This window comes from Rhinolophus ferrumequinum, chromosome 21 (genome assembly GCF_004115265.2).
Source record: "Rhinolophus ferrumequinum isolate MPI-CBG mRhiFer1 chromosome 21, mRhiFer1_v1.p, whole genome shotgun sequence".
Lineage (NCBI taxonomy): Eukaryota > Metazoa > Chordata > Mammalia > Chiroptera > Rhinolophidae > Rhinolophus > Rhinolophus ferrumequinum.
The window spans coordinates 11,542,452-11,558,040 of NC_046304.1; the positions used below are offsets into that span (position 1 = coordinate 11,542,452).

Below are 15,589 nucleotides of genomic sequence, written 5' to 3' on the forward strand. Positions count from 1 at the left end.
TCATTCACTTTCTAGGTGGTTGCAAAAGCCTTGCTCTGTAAGAGGCCCTATGGCCAGTGGGGGGAATTCAGAGGTAGCCAGGCAACTGCAGAGCAGAATGACGTAGTCCACCAGGGAATGTGGGGTTGAATAAGCACCAATATGGGGCCAAATGTAGCCTGAAAACCTGGGAAGTCTTTTGGCAGGGTAGACACCAGAGCTAAAGAACCTGAAGAAGGATTAGCCCTCAGGATGAGGACGGGTCTGGGAGTTCTGAGAGTGAGAGATAAAGAAACATTAGCTAGGTATCAACCCTTCCTGGCTGGTCTAAACCCATGAAAAGAATATCTCAAGATGTGAGAGGAGGTGAGGAGCAGGTGACATCTGTGTTCAGAGAAGAAAGATCCAAAGTGTAGGTTGGGGCCTCAGCTGCAGGCCCCCAATCTAGGGGGATACCCTTACTGCATCTTGGGTCCCAGGCCTGTGAACCTGCCTACAATCATAGTCCTATTCCCAGTCCTGTCTACCCTCTGTCCACCTGGCCAGCTCTTGTGTGTATTTCAGAATGGGATCTGACTTCACCTCCCCCTGAGGCCATCCCTGACATACCCAGGCTGACCTGGATGGCATCTTCTCTGCCTCACTGCCTCTGTGCTCACCTCAACCAGACAACATGTCTGTCTACTTCACCAGACTGTGAGCTCCCTGAAAGCAAGGTCTTTGCATCCCCAACATTCACCATAGAGCCTGGCCTGTGGCTGGCTCTGAATGTTTATAGAATGAATGGATTGCGGGGAGGGGGCCAATGTGAGCAGGAGAAACTGCCAAGAGCTTGGAGGGAATCAAGAAGAAAGAATATTGTAGAACAGTGAGATGGGAGTTTGAAGTTAAAGATTAAAGAATACACTTTGGGCACACTTCAGGACCATCTTGTCCTGACCGGCCAGGAAACAGGCCTGGAACGTGTATACCCTTCTCCCTTCTGTGCTTGCCTCCTCTCCTGTTCAGTGTGCTTGGTCCAGCTTAGAATATCTGATTCTTCTTGGCACTGGTGCCCTAATTTCTTTGAAGGGGGCTGGATGGCTCAAGGATGAGTGGAACTCACCAAATTCTAAACTCTACAAAGGGGAAACCAGTCTTAGAAATGTAACTTAGACAAGAAAGAGTATCTCCCCCACTTGAGGTCCAAGTCTCCTGCCTGTTAACAGAGGAGGGAGTCTCCTCTCCCCGCAACCTCAAGGGAAGAGGAAGTCCTCCAAGCCCTGCAGTTCATCTGAGCAGTCCATCTTAGGGGCTACCTTGGCTCCGGAGACTGAGCTGTCATGTCAGAGTTTGAGCTGAGAGGCCCCACAGACCTGCCTGTCCAGAAAAATACCCACCACTCTCACTGCCTTTTGGAGTCTGCCAGGGAAGCCTAAATCCCTACCAATGGCATTAGTCTCTGAGGTGATTCAATTGAGCCAAGAAGAACCCAGTAAATAATGGCTTTAGACAACTATTCAAGGATCCCTCAATTCAGGACAAGTTTCCACCTGGTTTCAAAGCTTACCAGAATTAGGCTCCAACCTCCCTATTCCAGCTGCTCCTCTACAGAGCCCCTGAAGGCCTCTTGTACTTCCCAAACACAGACATGCCTTTCCCACTTTGGGCCACTTGCTGTTTAACTTTGGCATAGTCACTTAGCTTCTCTGGGGCTGTTTCTTCATCTATGAGAATAAAGAAATCAGCACCTCATATAGAGCTCACCCAACCTTAGGGCTATAAACCCCATCTATACCCAGTACTTTAAATGCAGGATTCTAGCTCTTTCTCCTGAGCTGCAGACTTATACCTCCAACTGCCTGCTTGAGGTTTCCTCTTGGATGTTTCAAAGAAGCCCCAAAACAAACTCCTGTGTTCTTCCTCTAGGGTTTCTCACCGAAGTAAATAGCATCGTCATCCAGCCAAGTTCACTCAAGCTAAAAACCTAGGTTCTTTGATTCCTTTCACTCACCTCCACACATCCAGCCCACCACCAAGTCCTGCAGACACTATTTCCAAAACATACTTCAAACTGGTCCACTTCTCTCCATCCTCGCCATGCTCACACGAATCCATGGCTCCATCACGTCTGCCTCCCTCCAGTTTATTTCCACAGAGCAGCCAAATGTTTTAAAAACAAATTAAGTAGGGGAAGTTGTGCAAGTTAGGGAGAGGGTATATGAGAAATCTCTGTACCTTCTGTTCAATTTTATTGTGAACCTAAAACTGCTTTAAAAAACAAAATTTATTTTAAAAAATAAATAAATCAGGACACATGACTCCCTCCTTTATTTATTTATTTATTTATTTATTTATTTATTTATTTATTTTCTTCACTGCTCCTTAAAAAAATGATAATAATAAAAACCCTTTAAAGACTTCCCTTCATTGTTGGAATAAAATCCGGATTCCAAGGCTTTGGTTGATCTGGCCCTGCCTAATTCACCTCCCCCTGTACACTAAACTTTTTCCTCTAATAGGCTCAAGTCTTTTCTGCCTGAGGGCCTTTACACTAGCTGTTTCACGAGCATAGAACTGTCTTCTCTCATCCCTTCATTTGACTGTCTTCTTCTCATCCTTCAGGTCACAGCTTAAGCCGGAAGTGTCTTTCTGACAGCCGAATTCTAGAATAACCCCCTACATCCTCCTCTTCTCTGACATCAATCTGTGCATTTCCTTCATGGCTTTTATTGTATCTGTAACTAGCACGTATATCTGTTTACTTACTTCAACGTCTCCTTTACTAGAATGTGAGTCATGTGAGGGCAGGAATCTTGTATGTTTTATTCACCACTATATCCCCAGCACCTGTTACAGCACCTGGCACACAGTAGGTACTCAATATGTTTGTTGAAGAAATAAATGAACATGCATATTTTATTGCAAACTACTTGAAATAGTTTTAGAAGACAGTGTTGCTAACAGGCACGGTGCTTATCACTATTGTTACTGCTGTATTTGTCTTCATTACTACGTGGTCAGAAAATGGTACTCAATAAATGTCAGTAAAACTAATTCAAATAGGGACTCCATAGACTTTGAGAACAGATGATTTAGTATCATTAAAGTTGAAATGTAAAGAGATAGTTGTGTCTCTGCCTAACAGAACTTTCTTTGATAACAGAAATGTTCCATATCTGTGCTAAAACAGTATCCATTAGCCACATGTGGCCACTGAGCTCTTGAAATGTGGCTAGTGAGACTGAAGAACTGGATTTTTAATTTTAATTAAATTTCAAGGGCCCGCTTGGTGGCTCAGGCAGTTAGAGCTCCATGCTCCTAACTCTGAAGACTGCCGGTTCGATTCCCACATGGGCCAGTGGGCTCTCAACCACAAGGTTGCTGGTTTGATTCCTCGACTCCCGCAAAGGATGGTGGGCTTCGCCTCCTGAAACTAAGATTGAACACGGTACCTTGAGCTGAGCTGCCGCTGAGCTTCCGGATGGCTCAGTTGGTTGGAGCACGTCCTCTAAACCACAAGGTTGCCGGTTGGACTCCCGCAAGGGATGGTGGGCTGTGCCCCCTGCAACTAGCAACGGCAACTGGACCTGGAGCTGAGCTACGCCCTCCACAACTAAGACTGAAAGGACAACAACTTGACTGGGGTGGGGGGAAAAACTTTTCAATAGCCATATGTAGCTAATGGCTACTGTATTAGACAAATCAGACCAGTGTCAGGAAGACCAATCAGGAGGGAGTGCTTGGGGCCTGGATGGGTAGGGACTCAGTAGCAATGGGAAGATAGAAGATAGAAGACTGGATCTTGGGTCTTTAGAGCTGATCTAAGAGTTTTGCAGTTTAGGTATGAGTCTTCAATGGGAAGTCCCTTAAAAGTTTTAAGCAGAGGACAGCTGGTTAGCTCAATTGGTTACCACGCAAGCTCTTAACAAAGATTGCCAGTTCGATTACCACATGGGATGGTGGGCTGCGCCCCCTGCAACTAGATTGAAAACTGTCAACTGAACTTGGAGCTGAGCTGCGCCCTCCACAACTAGATTGAAAGAACGATTTGACTTGCTGCTGATGGATCCTAGAAAAACACACTGTTCCACAATATTCCCCAATTAAAAAAAAGTTTTAAGCAAAATAGAGTATTCCATTAATCATTCAAAAATATGCTTAATTGTTTTATTTTTTAAACTCTTACCCCATTCCTATTCCTTCCCTTCTATAGGCAGTTGTGCTATTATATATCTTTTTGTTTTTCTGTATTCTGAGATGTGATTTGTTGTCTGTGGGAATGATCACTGTACATGACATTCTATTTCTCTAAGCACTCTTTGTCTCTAAGCCCTGTGCTATTGAGATTCATGCATGTTGCTGTAAGTATATCTAACCAGTTGCTTCTAATAGCTGCATAATACTCCATGGGGTACACTCACTACACCTTACCCATGACACTCCCAGCAATGGATGCTGAAGTTGCCTCTAACTTCTCCTTTTCATATTTTCATGCATGTCTCCTTATATACCTGTAAAAAAATCTCTCTGGGTCACGTGCCCAGAAAATGAATTGCTGGGTCATAGGGAATGTGTATATTTAACGTGCCTAAATATTGCTGGAAAAATGCATTTTATAAAGGTCTTTCTGGCTACCTCATTCAGTCAAATATTTACTGGTCACTTGCTAGATGGCAGGTACAATTGTAGGTACTGAGAATAGAGCAGTGAACAAGACAGACAAGATCCCACGCTTACAAATTATAAACAATATCAGGTACTAATAAATACTATAGTGAAAATAAAGTGGTGGTAGGACAAAATGACTGGGAGGCTATTTGCTTATGAGGTACTTGGTGAAAAGGATTGGGGTGGGGGCAACCAAATAGGCAGGAGGCTATTGCAGTGATGTAAGTGAGAGATGCTAATGGTGTGAACCAGGTAGGGGCAGTGGGGTCCATATCTCTACATCCAGATATGGTGGAGCCCTTTACCAAGACAGAGGACCCTGGAGATTTCCAGCTTGCAGTTGGCCATCATGGGTCTGGAGTTCAGGTGGTCTAGGCTGGAGGCAGAGACTGGGGAGTCATCTGTGTTTGGGTTATTTATTGGTTTTCTAGAGCTACCGTAACAAAGTACCATAAACCCGGTGCTTAAAACAACAGAAATTTATTCTCACAATTCTGTAGAAGGCTGAAACCAAAATGTTGGCAGAGCTATCCTCTCTCTGAAGCCTTGAAGAGGATCCTTCCTTGCCTCTTCCAGTTTCTGGCAGCCTCAGGTGTTCCTTGGCTTGCAGCTGTAGCACTTCAGTCTGTGCACTCTCGTCACATGGCATTCTCCCTATGTGTCTGTCTTTACATGGCAGTGTCCTCTTTTAAGGATACCAGTCATATTGGATTAGGGCCCATCCTAATGACCTAACCTTAACTTGATTACATCTGCAAAGATCCTATTTCCAAATAAGGTCACATTCACTGGTAGGTACCAGAGGTTAGGACTTCAACATATATTCTTAGGGGACACAATTCCATCCATAATAGGTCGTATCTGAAGCAGTGGGAGTGGATGAGCTCTCCATAGGAGAGGTTATAGAGTCAGAAGAACAGAAGAACTGGAGATTCTGACCTTTAGGGAGGGGTAAGTAAAAGACTGAGGAGCCATGAAGAAGTCTGAGAAGGAAATGGTCATCCGCTGCATCCACCACATAGACAGAGAAATAAGGGCAAAAAAGTGTCCATTGAACTAAGCAATATGACAGATGTCAGTGTCTTTCCTGAACGCCAGGCCAAGGGAAGGAGCAGCGCCTGGGTAATGCAGACAGTCTTTCAAGAAATTTAGTTTAGAAGGAAAAGCCTGACATATGGAAAAAACTGAAGGGAATGTGAGGTCAAGAGATGGTTGAGGAAGAAGGAAAAGTGTAGCCCCAGCACAGGGGAAGGAGGTTAGTGACTTAGAACTTAAGCTCTGGAGTTAGGCTAATCTACATTTGAATCCCAGTTTAGCGTGTTCCACAGAGGTATGAGTTTAAGCTGGTTGCTTCACTTCTATGACACCTCAGTTTCCTTATCTGAAAAAGGGGGATAATTATCACAGTATCTACTTCCCTGTGTTGTTGTAAGGACTAAATGACTAAGGCATCTAAAGTGCTTAGCATAGTGTGTGACACATAGAAAGTGTTCAATAAATATTACCTCTTACTGCTATTAGGTTAAAAAAACAAGTCAAGGAGGAGGTTTCAAGAAGGAGGTGGTATATAATATTAGGTATGGTAGATAGGACAAGGAGGTAGAGGGTAGAGAAAAGGTCAAGGATTTCAGTCAAGGATTTCCAGGCCAGCAGAGCCTGGAAAGAGGAGAGAACAGAGATACCATCAGCTGATGAGATGATGGGGGCTGTAGGTATGGAATACTCTTTCTGTAGTAGTTGAGAAATAAGAGAGCAGGTAGTAGAAGAGAGAAGAAGTAAACTAATTTGGGCTGCAACAAGAAAGTTGGAGAGAAAAGTTGCTGGGAGTATTTGGTCCTAGAGGACAGAGGACCTTTTAAATCTTTCAAATAGTATCTGTTTGATACTACAAATCTCTACCTTTACTGTGCTAAGCCTGGGCATCCAGAAGAAACTGTTTTACAAATGAGGAATGGGCACTAAAAAATGATCCTTTGTGGGTATGTGGTGACATAACTCCGCAAGGAGTGGGTGGAAGGGAGGGAAAAGAGGAGCTGAGACATGGCTTGTTAAGTTTCAGAAGCCTGAGGAGCAACTGGCTAGAGGGTGCCTGGCTCAGAGTCTGATGGGAAGGACTCAGGGCTGCAGACACAGGTTAAAGAGCCATTAGTAGCAGGTGGTCACCAAAAGCAAGAGAAGGGATAAAATGACCTACTGATAGCAGGTGGCAGGAGAAGATAGTCCAGGCAAGATTGAGGTTGGTGGGGGCGGGAGAGGGAACAAGTTACAAAAGGAGAGGTATGAGGACATGGGGGAAGGTTGGGCAGTGAAAGCTGCTACAGGAACACTTGTCTGGATGGAGCTGAAAGAGAACCAAAAACCATTCACTGAATATTTCAATTAAGAAGCGACTGCAAACCATAGCTGAAGCCATCTCAGTGGAGTGGTGGGGTGGAAACTGGATTTGGGTTGGTGGGGTGTGAAAGAGAGATGAGGAAGTAGAGACAATAAAGATTGCTTTCAGTAAGTTTGCTGTTAAATTGATAGAGATGGTTTGATAGGACAATAGTTAAAGAGGCAGTTTTTGTTTGTTTGTTTTTTAAACAGTGAACAAGACAGGCGAGACAACATCAGGTGAGCAGCAGCAAGTGGAAAGAGTCACAGAAAAAAGGAGGAAGAGTTTTCACTAGAATGCAGGGAGCCCTTGTTACCTATAGCACATACAAATATTAAAATAACCAAAAAATTACATGCATAAACCCTTCAACTGAACAGGAAAATTAACTGCATCTCTCTGTGGCATCTCCGAATTCTTATCCATGGGGATAGAGTTATGTAACTTGTATGTACACGTAAGTGTTGTTTCGTGCTTTGGAGTTGACTTGAGTACTTTTCCCTGCAGCATACTCACCCCTGGTCTCCTGACCAATTTTTAATCTACAAACAGGGCTCACTCTTTCCATGAGCTTAGCTTCCTCTCACCTCACCTGCTAACATTATAGTTAACCAGTCCACACCTGTACCGTCCCTCTGTACCATCCATGCGATTCTTTTTTTGCCAGGGTCACACTGTAAGCTATCTTGCTTGCCTTTCCCCAGCCTTGGTCTCCTGTTTCTGGCATCCCTTGAGCTCAGGACTGGGCACAGGCAAATCAGTCCTTAGCAGTCTAAGGGAGGGTGATCAATACCTGTGTCCCTCATCGCCTCGCTTAGTGATTTAGTTGTTTTCTCATCTCTTCTCTTTTTCTGTCCATTGTGCCTGATGCCCTGGGAAACAGAATCCTCAACTCCGAAACCGTCAGAGGGGTGGGCTGAGAGGGCTAGCCGATTGAAGGATGGCCAGGAGACGGGTGTCTGCGGCCCCCGGGAATCGCCGGGAGAGGGCGCGCGGGCACAGGGATTGGCCTCGGCTGCAGCTGTGGCTGGAGAGCGGAGGCGGGGACTGGCTGAGGACACCAGGACTGGGGAAGCGCACTGGGGGCGGAGCGGCGCGTTGGGGCACGTGCGCTGCCCCGGGTACTCTGTCCTGGCTAAAAATATACGCTGTCCAGCGTCGGCCGAGTCCTCCCGGGGTCGTGGAGGCGGCACTCGTGAGGAGCGACTTGTTGAGCTGCATTTTTCTGGGAGAGAGTTTGCGGCTCTCCGACCGGACCTCCCAGACTCCCGAGAAACCCGAGGCAAGCTTCGCACCGGCCTCAGTCTTTCTCCTCTGTGGAATGCCGGCCATTTATTATTCAAGAAATATGGAGAACCTATATTGTGCCTGGCACTGTTCCAGGCGTCAGGCATAACCACAAGGTTCTTATTGCTGTGGAGTTTACCGTCTAGCGTTGGGGAGGGGAAGCGGGGAGAGAATAAAGAAGCAAATGAACAGGATACTCTCATAGTTTCAAAAATGCCATGAGAAAAATAAAAAATGATGTGATAGGAGTGATACGGAAGCTGGTATTTGAAGAAGTCACCCTGAGAGACACGGAGGACACATTCAGGAAGAGGAAACCACCTGTGCAAAGGCCTTGAGTCCGAAAAGCCTGGCTACTTGGAGAAAATAAAGAAGGCGGAGGGAGCGGCCAGGGAGCTGGAGAGGAAGACCACAGCGCCCAGCACGATGGACCCTGAAACTAATCTAAGGTGGTAGACATCAAAACTGCGATAGTTTGCCAGGAGCCTAGGATTGCTTGCAAGGGGCTCGAGGGAACTTACGAGGAAAGAATACCTTGATTAGGGTATTGACTACCTGGATGAATGAGTCTAATCAAAACTCAGCGAAGAGTTGTGCATTTTGTTATATGTAAATTTTACCTTAAAAACAAAAGTGACAATTCCCAGCTTGTTAAAGCAACCATGAGCTGGGAAAGTCGTTATGCTGCACCTTCCAGCTTGCTCGGTGGGCGGATACCGCAGCCAGGGTTGTGCGGGCATCCTTTGGAGAGGGGGTGGGGGCGGGCTGGGAGAAAGCGTCCACACCCGCTAGCGTGCGGGCCAGGCGGTCTCGAGGGTGGCGGTGAGCGGTGCCGCTCACAGCCAGAACGGAGGCTGCGGGGTCCGGCCCCCCTTGGACTCCGGGTCGTTAGGGGCAACCTTGGAGCTGTGCCTCCCCCGCCCCGCCCTTCGCGCAGAGGCCAGGTGGCGGTTGGGGCGCCACCAACCTGTTTGATTTCCCGCGGCCGGTGGAAAGGGGCGGAGGGGGGAGGGGAAAAAGGCCGTCGGCCAATGGGTAGGGCTGTGGGCTGTCACGTGACAACATCGGGCGGGGCCCAGGTGTACTTACAGGGCTGCGGGAGGGGGCCCAGGCCGCCGCGTGAAATTCGAGAGGCGGGGTCGGCGTGCGGGCCAGGGAGCTGCCCCGCTAGGATTGGCCTGTGGCCAGGAGGCGGGGCCTGCGCGCGCCGCAGCTGCGGGCTGCGATTGGCCTCGGTTCAGCGCCCGCTGCCGGCGTGCGGGCGAGGCTTGGGGCGCGAGGACCGAGCCAGGCGGCGGGTTCTCGAGCCGGGGGGAGGGGCCGGGGCGGTGGCGGCGGAGGAGGTGGCGGCGGGGGCCGGTACTGGACCCGGCGGGATGAGCGAGGCGGAGGCGGCAGCGGTGGCTACAGCGACCCCCGCAGCGACGGTGCCAGCCACGGCGGCAGGGGTGGTAGCGGTGGTGGTACCGGTGCCGGCGGGGGAGCCACAGAAAGCAGGCGGCGGGGCGGGCGGCGGCGGGGTTGGAGCCGCCTTGGGCTCCGCTGCTGGGACTCCCTCGGCGCCGGGCCCCCGCAACTCTGGCAACCCGGCGACGGCGGCCTCAGGGACCCCCGCACTCCCAGCCCGGAGTCAGGCGGAGAAGCCGGTGCTGGGTGAGGGGGTACTCGTGCCAGGGCGGTTCTAAGGGGTCGGCGGGCTGGGGGAGGGGTATCATGGAGCCCGGCGGGGTCCGGAAAGTCAAAGGTGGGTCTGGCCCTGAGGCTTAAAGGACTAACTCGGCTTGGGGCAGTGGACCAAAGTAGGTTCCCCTGGTGGGAAATTCTTCCTGGGCGAGAGGGCGTGGTCGGCAGGTTCAACTAGCCCCTCGAGGTGGAGGATAAACCTCAGGGTCTGGCCACGCCCCCGGGGCAGGAGACTTGGCCTAGTTAACTTGGGTTAGTACTAGGTAAATCTCCAAGCCCTGGAAGCAGACGAGGGACCCTTACATTAAGAGGGCTGGAAAAGCCCTCAGGAGGGGCTTTGTGGACCAGGTGAGTATAGGGTTCTAGGTGAAGGGCGTGGATTTGTAGGCTATGAGGAACATACCTTAGAGTTGGAAAGGTTTTAAAAGCCTGAACTTCACTGTCTGGTCACTTCCACTTGAAGTTAAGTTTACTAGGTAATAGGGAGGTAGGTTAGATATTGGAGTGTCTCAAAACTGAGTCCAACTCCATCTCTTCCTCCCCTATCTTACCCGACTGCATCTCTGCCTGACAGCAATCCAAGTCCTGGGCACTGTCAAATGGTTCAACGTCCGGAATGGTTACGGATTCATCAACAGGTATATGAGAAACCCAGGGAGGGGGCGGAAGGGGTGTCTTCCAAACTGACCTGTGGGACTGGACACCTTCCCAACCTCATCTCTACTCCTGCCAAGGCACATGGTTGCAATGTCCAGCTGATGCTGATTGAAAGTCTTGAATCACAGCACATACGTGGGCAAGATGAAGCCTCCTCATCTTCAAGGGCAATGGAGGGTTAACGATCTAGGAAGTTGGCAAACCTGGCTTTGACCCTCCCAGCTCCTGTCTCACCTTCTGGTTTAGTTCACCTCACTTTGGGGGCAGAATGTACCTGCTCTCTACGCCCCAGGGCTTCAGACCTCACTCATTTCCTGTTTCAGAGAGCACATAGCTGCTCTCATAGCACTCTCATAGCTCATCTTAGAGAGCTGTTGGCTCATTTGAACCCTCCACCTGATGGGACTGAGGCCGGTGGGGATTGGGGAAGGGGCCAGCCCAGCCAGAGGCTGCTTGCTCCCTTTCTTCTCTGTGGCAGCCCCACCCACTCCTAGCATTGGGAGGGGCCCTAGTGGCCCATTCGGAGCAGAGCCAGGTCTCCCCCTGTGGGCCCTTTCCCAGCCTGGGCACCCTGCCCAGCCCAGCCCTCCTGGGAGGCCCTCATTCCCTCTTAGCAGGCTGACCTTTGTGCAGATCCAAGTGCTTTAAAGTCAGAACATTTGTTCTAGGGAAGGGCCCCTCTCTTAATTCTGAAAACTGAGGACTCCTGGTAGGTTCTGAAGGAAAACCTCCCCTCCCCCAAACTGGGATCTAGGATAAACTTGGGCAGTAGGCAGGTAGTGATAGAGAGTGATCGAGTATTTTCTATCACCCTTGGTCACTTGATGTGTTGAAAGGGGGCCTGACCCTGCGATTCACCTCCAGGCTGAGGCTGAGAATAAAGTTTGGGTACAAGTTCTTGAAGCCCAGGTTTTACACCAAGGTTTTAGGTATATTTCATACCAGCTTCTGGGGACCCTGTCTACCCCCAAGCAGCCATGGAAGGACTGGAGAAGATGTGCCTACCAATTTTAAGAATGGGCAGCTAGGGAAACCGCAGGGGAGATGAGCTTCTCACCAGTCACTCCCTAATGACCCATCCTGTTCTGCAGGAATGACACCAAGGAGGATGTCTTTGTTCACCAGGTAAGAGCTAGGTTGGCTTTCTGAGGGGAGAACCCTGCCCTCTCTTCGAAGACTTTTGCCATAATCCTTAGCAGCACAGATCATGCTTCTTCAGCTTTTCCCTCACAACAGCATGGCCACCCGGAAATCGTTTCCCTCCCCATCTGCATCGGGTGCCTGAATTAACTGCCATTGGCCCCAGGTGTTGGGTTGTCTCTAAGAAATACATGTGCTGCCCTCTGGACGTGGCATGCTCACTACCTACTGGGACCTGTTAACACCACAGGAATGAATCACAGGCAATGTTCACAGGCTAGAGATACTTGGGTGCAGTGGTTCTCAAAGTGTGGTCCCTGCACCAGCAGCAGCAGCAGCAGCAGCAGCAGCAGCAGCATCACCTGACATCCAATTTGAAGGCCCCCACCCCAGACCTACTGAATCAATCAGACTTGGGGGAGGGGCCAACAATCTTTTAACAAGCTCTCCAGGTGATTCTGATGCACACCACAGTTTGAGAACCACTGGTTTGGTGGAAAGCGCTCAGTGGGATTGAGGTAAGCACAGTACATTTTACCCACTTTGCAACTTAAGACTGTCTCTGCTTTTTGTTTTGCTTCTGAATTCATGTTTCTTCCCTTTCTGAAATCCCTGCGGGGTACAGGGAGGGGGGAGTGTGTCCTTGGGACAGTGAAATGCATTGTCGTTCTGGAGGCCCCTAGTGTATGGCTTTTCCCCTACTAAACTCTGACTACCTTCTCTTTGCCTCACCCTCCAGCCCCAGCCCACAAGCCCACAAAATGGTGAAAAGAATGAAATTGGGTGGTGGGCCCAGCAGGGATGAGAGAGACTCGGCTTGTTCATCTCACCTTTCTCATGGCCTTTCCCCTAACCAGACAGCTATTAAAAGAAACAACCCCAGGAAGTTTCTGCGCAGCGTTGGAGATGGGGAGACTGTGGAGTTTGATGTCGTGGAAGGAGAGAAGGTTTGGGGGCCCACGGTGGGATATAGAGTTGACCAGGCGGGTAGGATGGTGGCCTGAAGGTCATCCCAGGCTTTGGCCCTTCTGACGCCAGCTTTTCTGGCCCTTTAGGCAAGACTCTATTTTCACCCAGGCTTTGTCATCTGTAACATTCTGGCTGCTCTAAGGAAGGTCCTAAAGACTGTATTCCTGTCATCACTCAATAGTACCTGAACTACAAGTACCTTGTAGTTCACCAAGCACTTCTATGTCTCTTCTCCCCATGGCGCCCTCTCCCCAGGCTCTCTTTGAATCAGCTTTCTGTGTAGTAAGATGGACAATTGCTGCCAGACCTTTCTCTATCCATACTTTCTCCTCCAGTGTTGAACTCGGGGGGTTCAATAGTAGCTATTTCAAGAGGACAGGTTGCAGAGGTGGCCCCTCCCAGAAGGGTCCAAACATACCATTGCCCCCCTGGGGGAGAGTGGAAAGGAGTAGAAGTTAGAGGAGCTGAAGGAAAGCTGGAGAGGGGATTGAGCTGGAAGAAGGGGGAGACTAATGATTTGAGCCATTTTGGGCATATTGTACGTTGGTTGTTGGAGCAAGTTCTCCCTACCTCCTTTCCAGGGTGCAGAAGCTGCTAATGTAACTGGGCCCGGGGGTGTGCCAGTAAAGGGCAGCCGCTATGCCCCCAATCGACGTAGGTTCCGCCGATTCATCCCCCGCCCTCGCCCAGCTGCCCCACCACCCATGGTGGCAGAGGTTCCATCAGGTGGGACAGAACCAGGCAGTGAAGGGGAGCGAGCTGAAGACCCTGGGCAGAGGCCCAGACGACGGCGCCCACCACCCTTCTTTTATCGCCGTCGCTTTGTGCGAGGCCCAAGGCCCCCCAACCAGCAACAGCCTATAGAGGTGAGGGGAACTGGAAATGTGGAACCAACTACCCAACTGGGAGTTGGTGAGGAGAGCAGTCCCCAGAGGAAGTGGAACCGAGGGTTGGGAAGAGCTGTGGACATCTGGGTCTGGGGCAGCTGCTGTTTCCCCAGCTCACCAGGGCCTCTGTATGTTCCCAGGGCACTGACGGGGTGGAACCTAAAGAGACAGCCCCATTGGAGGGGGACCAACAGCAGGGAGATGAGCGGGTGCCCCCACCCAGATTCCGGCCTAGGTACCGAAGGTAAGACTCCCTTTCCAGGGCCTTATCTTCCCCTTTACCATCCAGTATTGGGTAGGGGGGATGAGAAGGGGAAGAGCTAAGCTCTTAGACAAGCCTGAAGCTAGTGGTGAGGGGGGCTGGGTAGCTGAGAGATTACTGCATAGGTGCCTTGGGGAAGCAGGTACCCCTGTGGCTGGAAGCCTGGCTCCTGGGGATGGGGAAGCTGACCGGTCCACCTCTGCTAGGGGCGTCCTGGGAGGGAGGGAAGAAGGGAGGGAAAGAGGGACGGAGGGAGGGAAGTGGTCTACACTGGACTACCTTCAGGGTCCCCACTGCTCTCCCCAGGCCTTTCCGCCCCAGGCCACCCCAGCAGCCTACCACAGAAGGTGGGGATGGCGAGACCAAGCCCAGCCAAGGTCCTACTGATGGTTCCCGGCCTGAGCCCCAGCGCCCACGAAACCGCCCCTACTTCCAGCGGCGAAGGCAGCAGCCCCCTGGACCCAGGCAGCCCACAGCCCAGGAAGTAAGGACCTTGGACTGTCTGTCTACCATGAGGCCAACGTCCCCCTCTCCCTTCTTCCCCCTCTCCTTTCTATCTTTTCCCCTTCCTTTCCCTCTCTAACTGTTTCCCCTTCTCCTGGCCCTGCCCCCTTCCCACCCCCTTTCATGCAGCCTGACACCAAAGAACCAGTATACTGCTGGGTCCACCTCTGGCAGGTACCCCCACCCGTAGGAAACCCCAGCAGAGGCAATCAAGCCTGTGTCACTCCATGCAGACTCCCCTCTTAGCTCTGCTTGGAGCCACAGCACTAGCTGTGAATGTAAATTGAGGGAGGAATAGGAAGGGGCTATGGAAGTGGGAAGAGAAAAGGTGGGAGAAGGGTGAAGTTGGGGGGCCCTAAAGAACCAGGAGGGTATCAACTGATCACCCCTGTTCTCTCTAGACCTCAGCCCCCATCAATAGTGGGGACCCCACCACCACCATACTGGAGTGATTCCAACTCAAAGGACACCCAGAGTTACCATCTGGTGAGTGGCTGCTCCTGGGGTGGGTCGGGGGTGGGATGGGGGGATCCAAGAGGGTGGGGAACTGGGTCCTGATAAGTCGATAGTCATGACTTGTCTATTTCTTTTCTCTCTCAGGTAATCTGCCAGTTTTTCCAACTGACCTATACCCTACCCAGTACCCCCCACCCCCTTTTCCCGTAATTCATGACATCAGAACACCGGCTTTTCTCCCTTTTCCTTGAGACTCAGGAGGGCTAAAGCAACAGCCTTTTGCTTTTTTTTTTTTCTCTCTCCCCTACCAAGGGTTGAAGGAAGAGATCCATCCTTTTTGTTCAGAGGCACCAACTCCCTCCCCTAAATCAAGCTGAGAAGGAACTAGCCAGCTGTTATCTCCTCCTGGTTGTTTTTCTTTCCCATCCCAGTTTATTTTTTGTTTCCCCTCTACCTCCGACCTCTGAAGCCATTTTATGAACTGTCATGTGCCACCTGAGCCTCCAGTAAAAACAAAAACAGACTTTCCTGTTGTCTTGGTCTCTGCCTCTTTTCTGTTCTGAGAATTGTGGGTAACTTGCTGGTGAAGGTGGGGAGGAGGAGGATGTGGGGTAGTGGGCAGGGCCTGGTCTTGAATCCTTGCTCCCGTGTTTCTAGCTGTGCAGCTCTGAACAAGTGCTTTCATCCCTGTGAGAATCATTTTTCCCATCTGTAAAATGGGGATATTTCCCTTGCAGAATG

General features: G+C 50.3%; 1 protein-coding gene across 2 annotated transcripts; it reads left to right on the forward strand.

Moving 5' to 3' along the window:
* The first annotated feature begins 5,192 nt into the window (after positions 1-5,192).
* Positions 5,193-15,485, forward strand: YBX2 (Y-box binding protein 2). 2 transcript variants are annotated; one of them, XM_033090776.1, is made up of 9 exons: positions 5,193-9,943; positions 10,548-10,611; positions 11,722-11,755; positions 12,628-12,717; positions 13,321-13,605; positions 13,767-13,870; positions 14,195-14,372; positions 14,794-14,878; positions 14,993-15,485. In XM_033090776.1, exons 1-8 carry the CDS (start codon positions 8,854-8,856, stop codon positions 14,842-14,844), a joined length of 1,896 nt encoding a protein of 631 aa, XP_032946667.1. In that variant the 5' UTR covers positions 5,193-8,853; the 3' UTR covers positions 14,845-14,878; positions 14,993-15,485. The 2 variants fall into 2 exon arrangements, with proteins under 2 accessions (XP_032946667.1, XP_032946668.1); XM_033090777.1 differs by having other exon boundaries at positions 15,161-15,485.
* The last annotated feature ends 104 nt before the right edge of the window (positions 15,486-15,589 follow it).

Coding starts and splice junctions, on each gene's coding strand:
- YBX2 (XM_033090776.1), top strand. CDS start 8,854: ATGAGTCTAATCAAAACTCAGCGAAGAGTTGTGCATTTTGTTATATGT. Junction 9,944..10,547: donor GGCGGAGAAGCCGGTGCTGG/GTGAGGGGGTAC, acceptor TCTGCCTGACAG/CAATCCAAGTCCTGGGCACT. Junction 11,756..12,627: donor AGGATGTCTTTGTTCACCAG/GTAAGAGCTAGG, acceptor TCCCCTAACCAG/ACAGCTATTAAAAGAAACAA.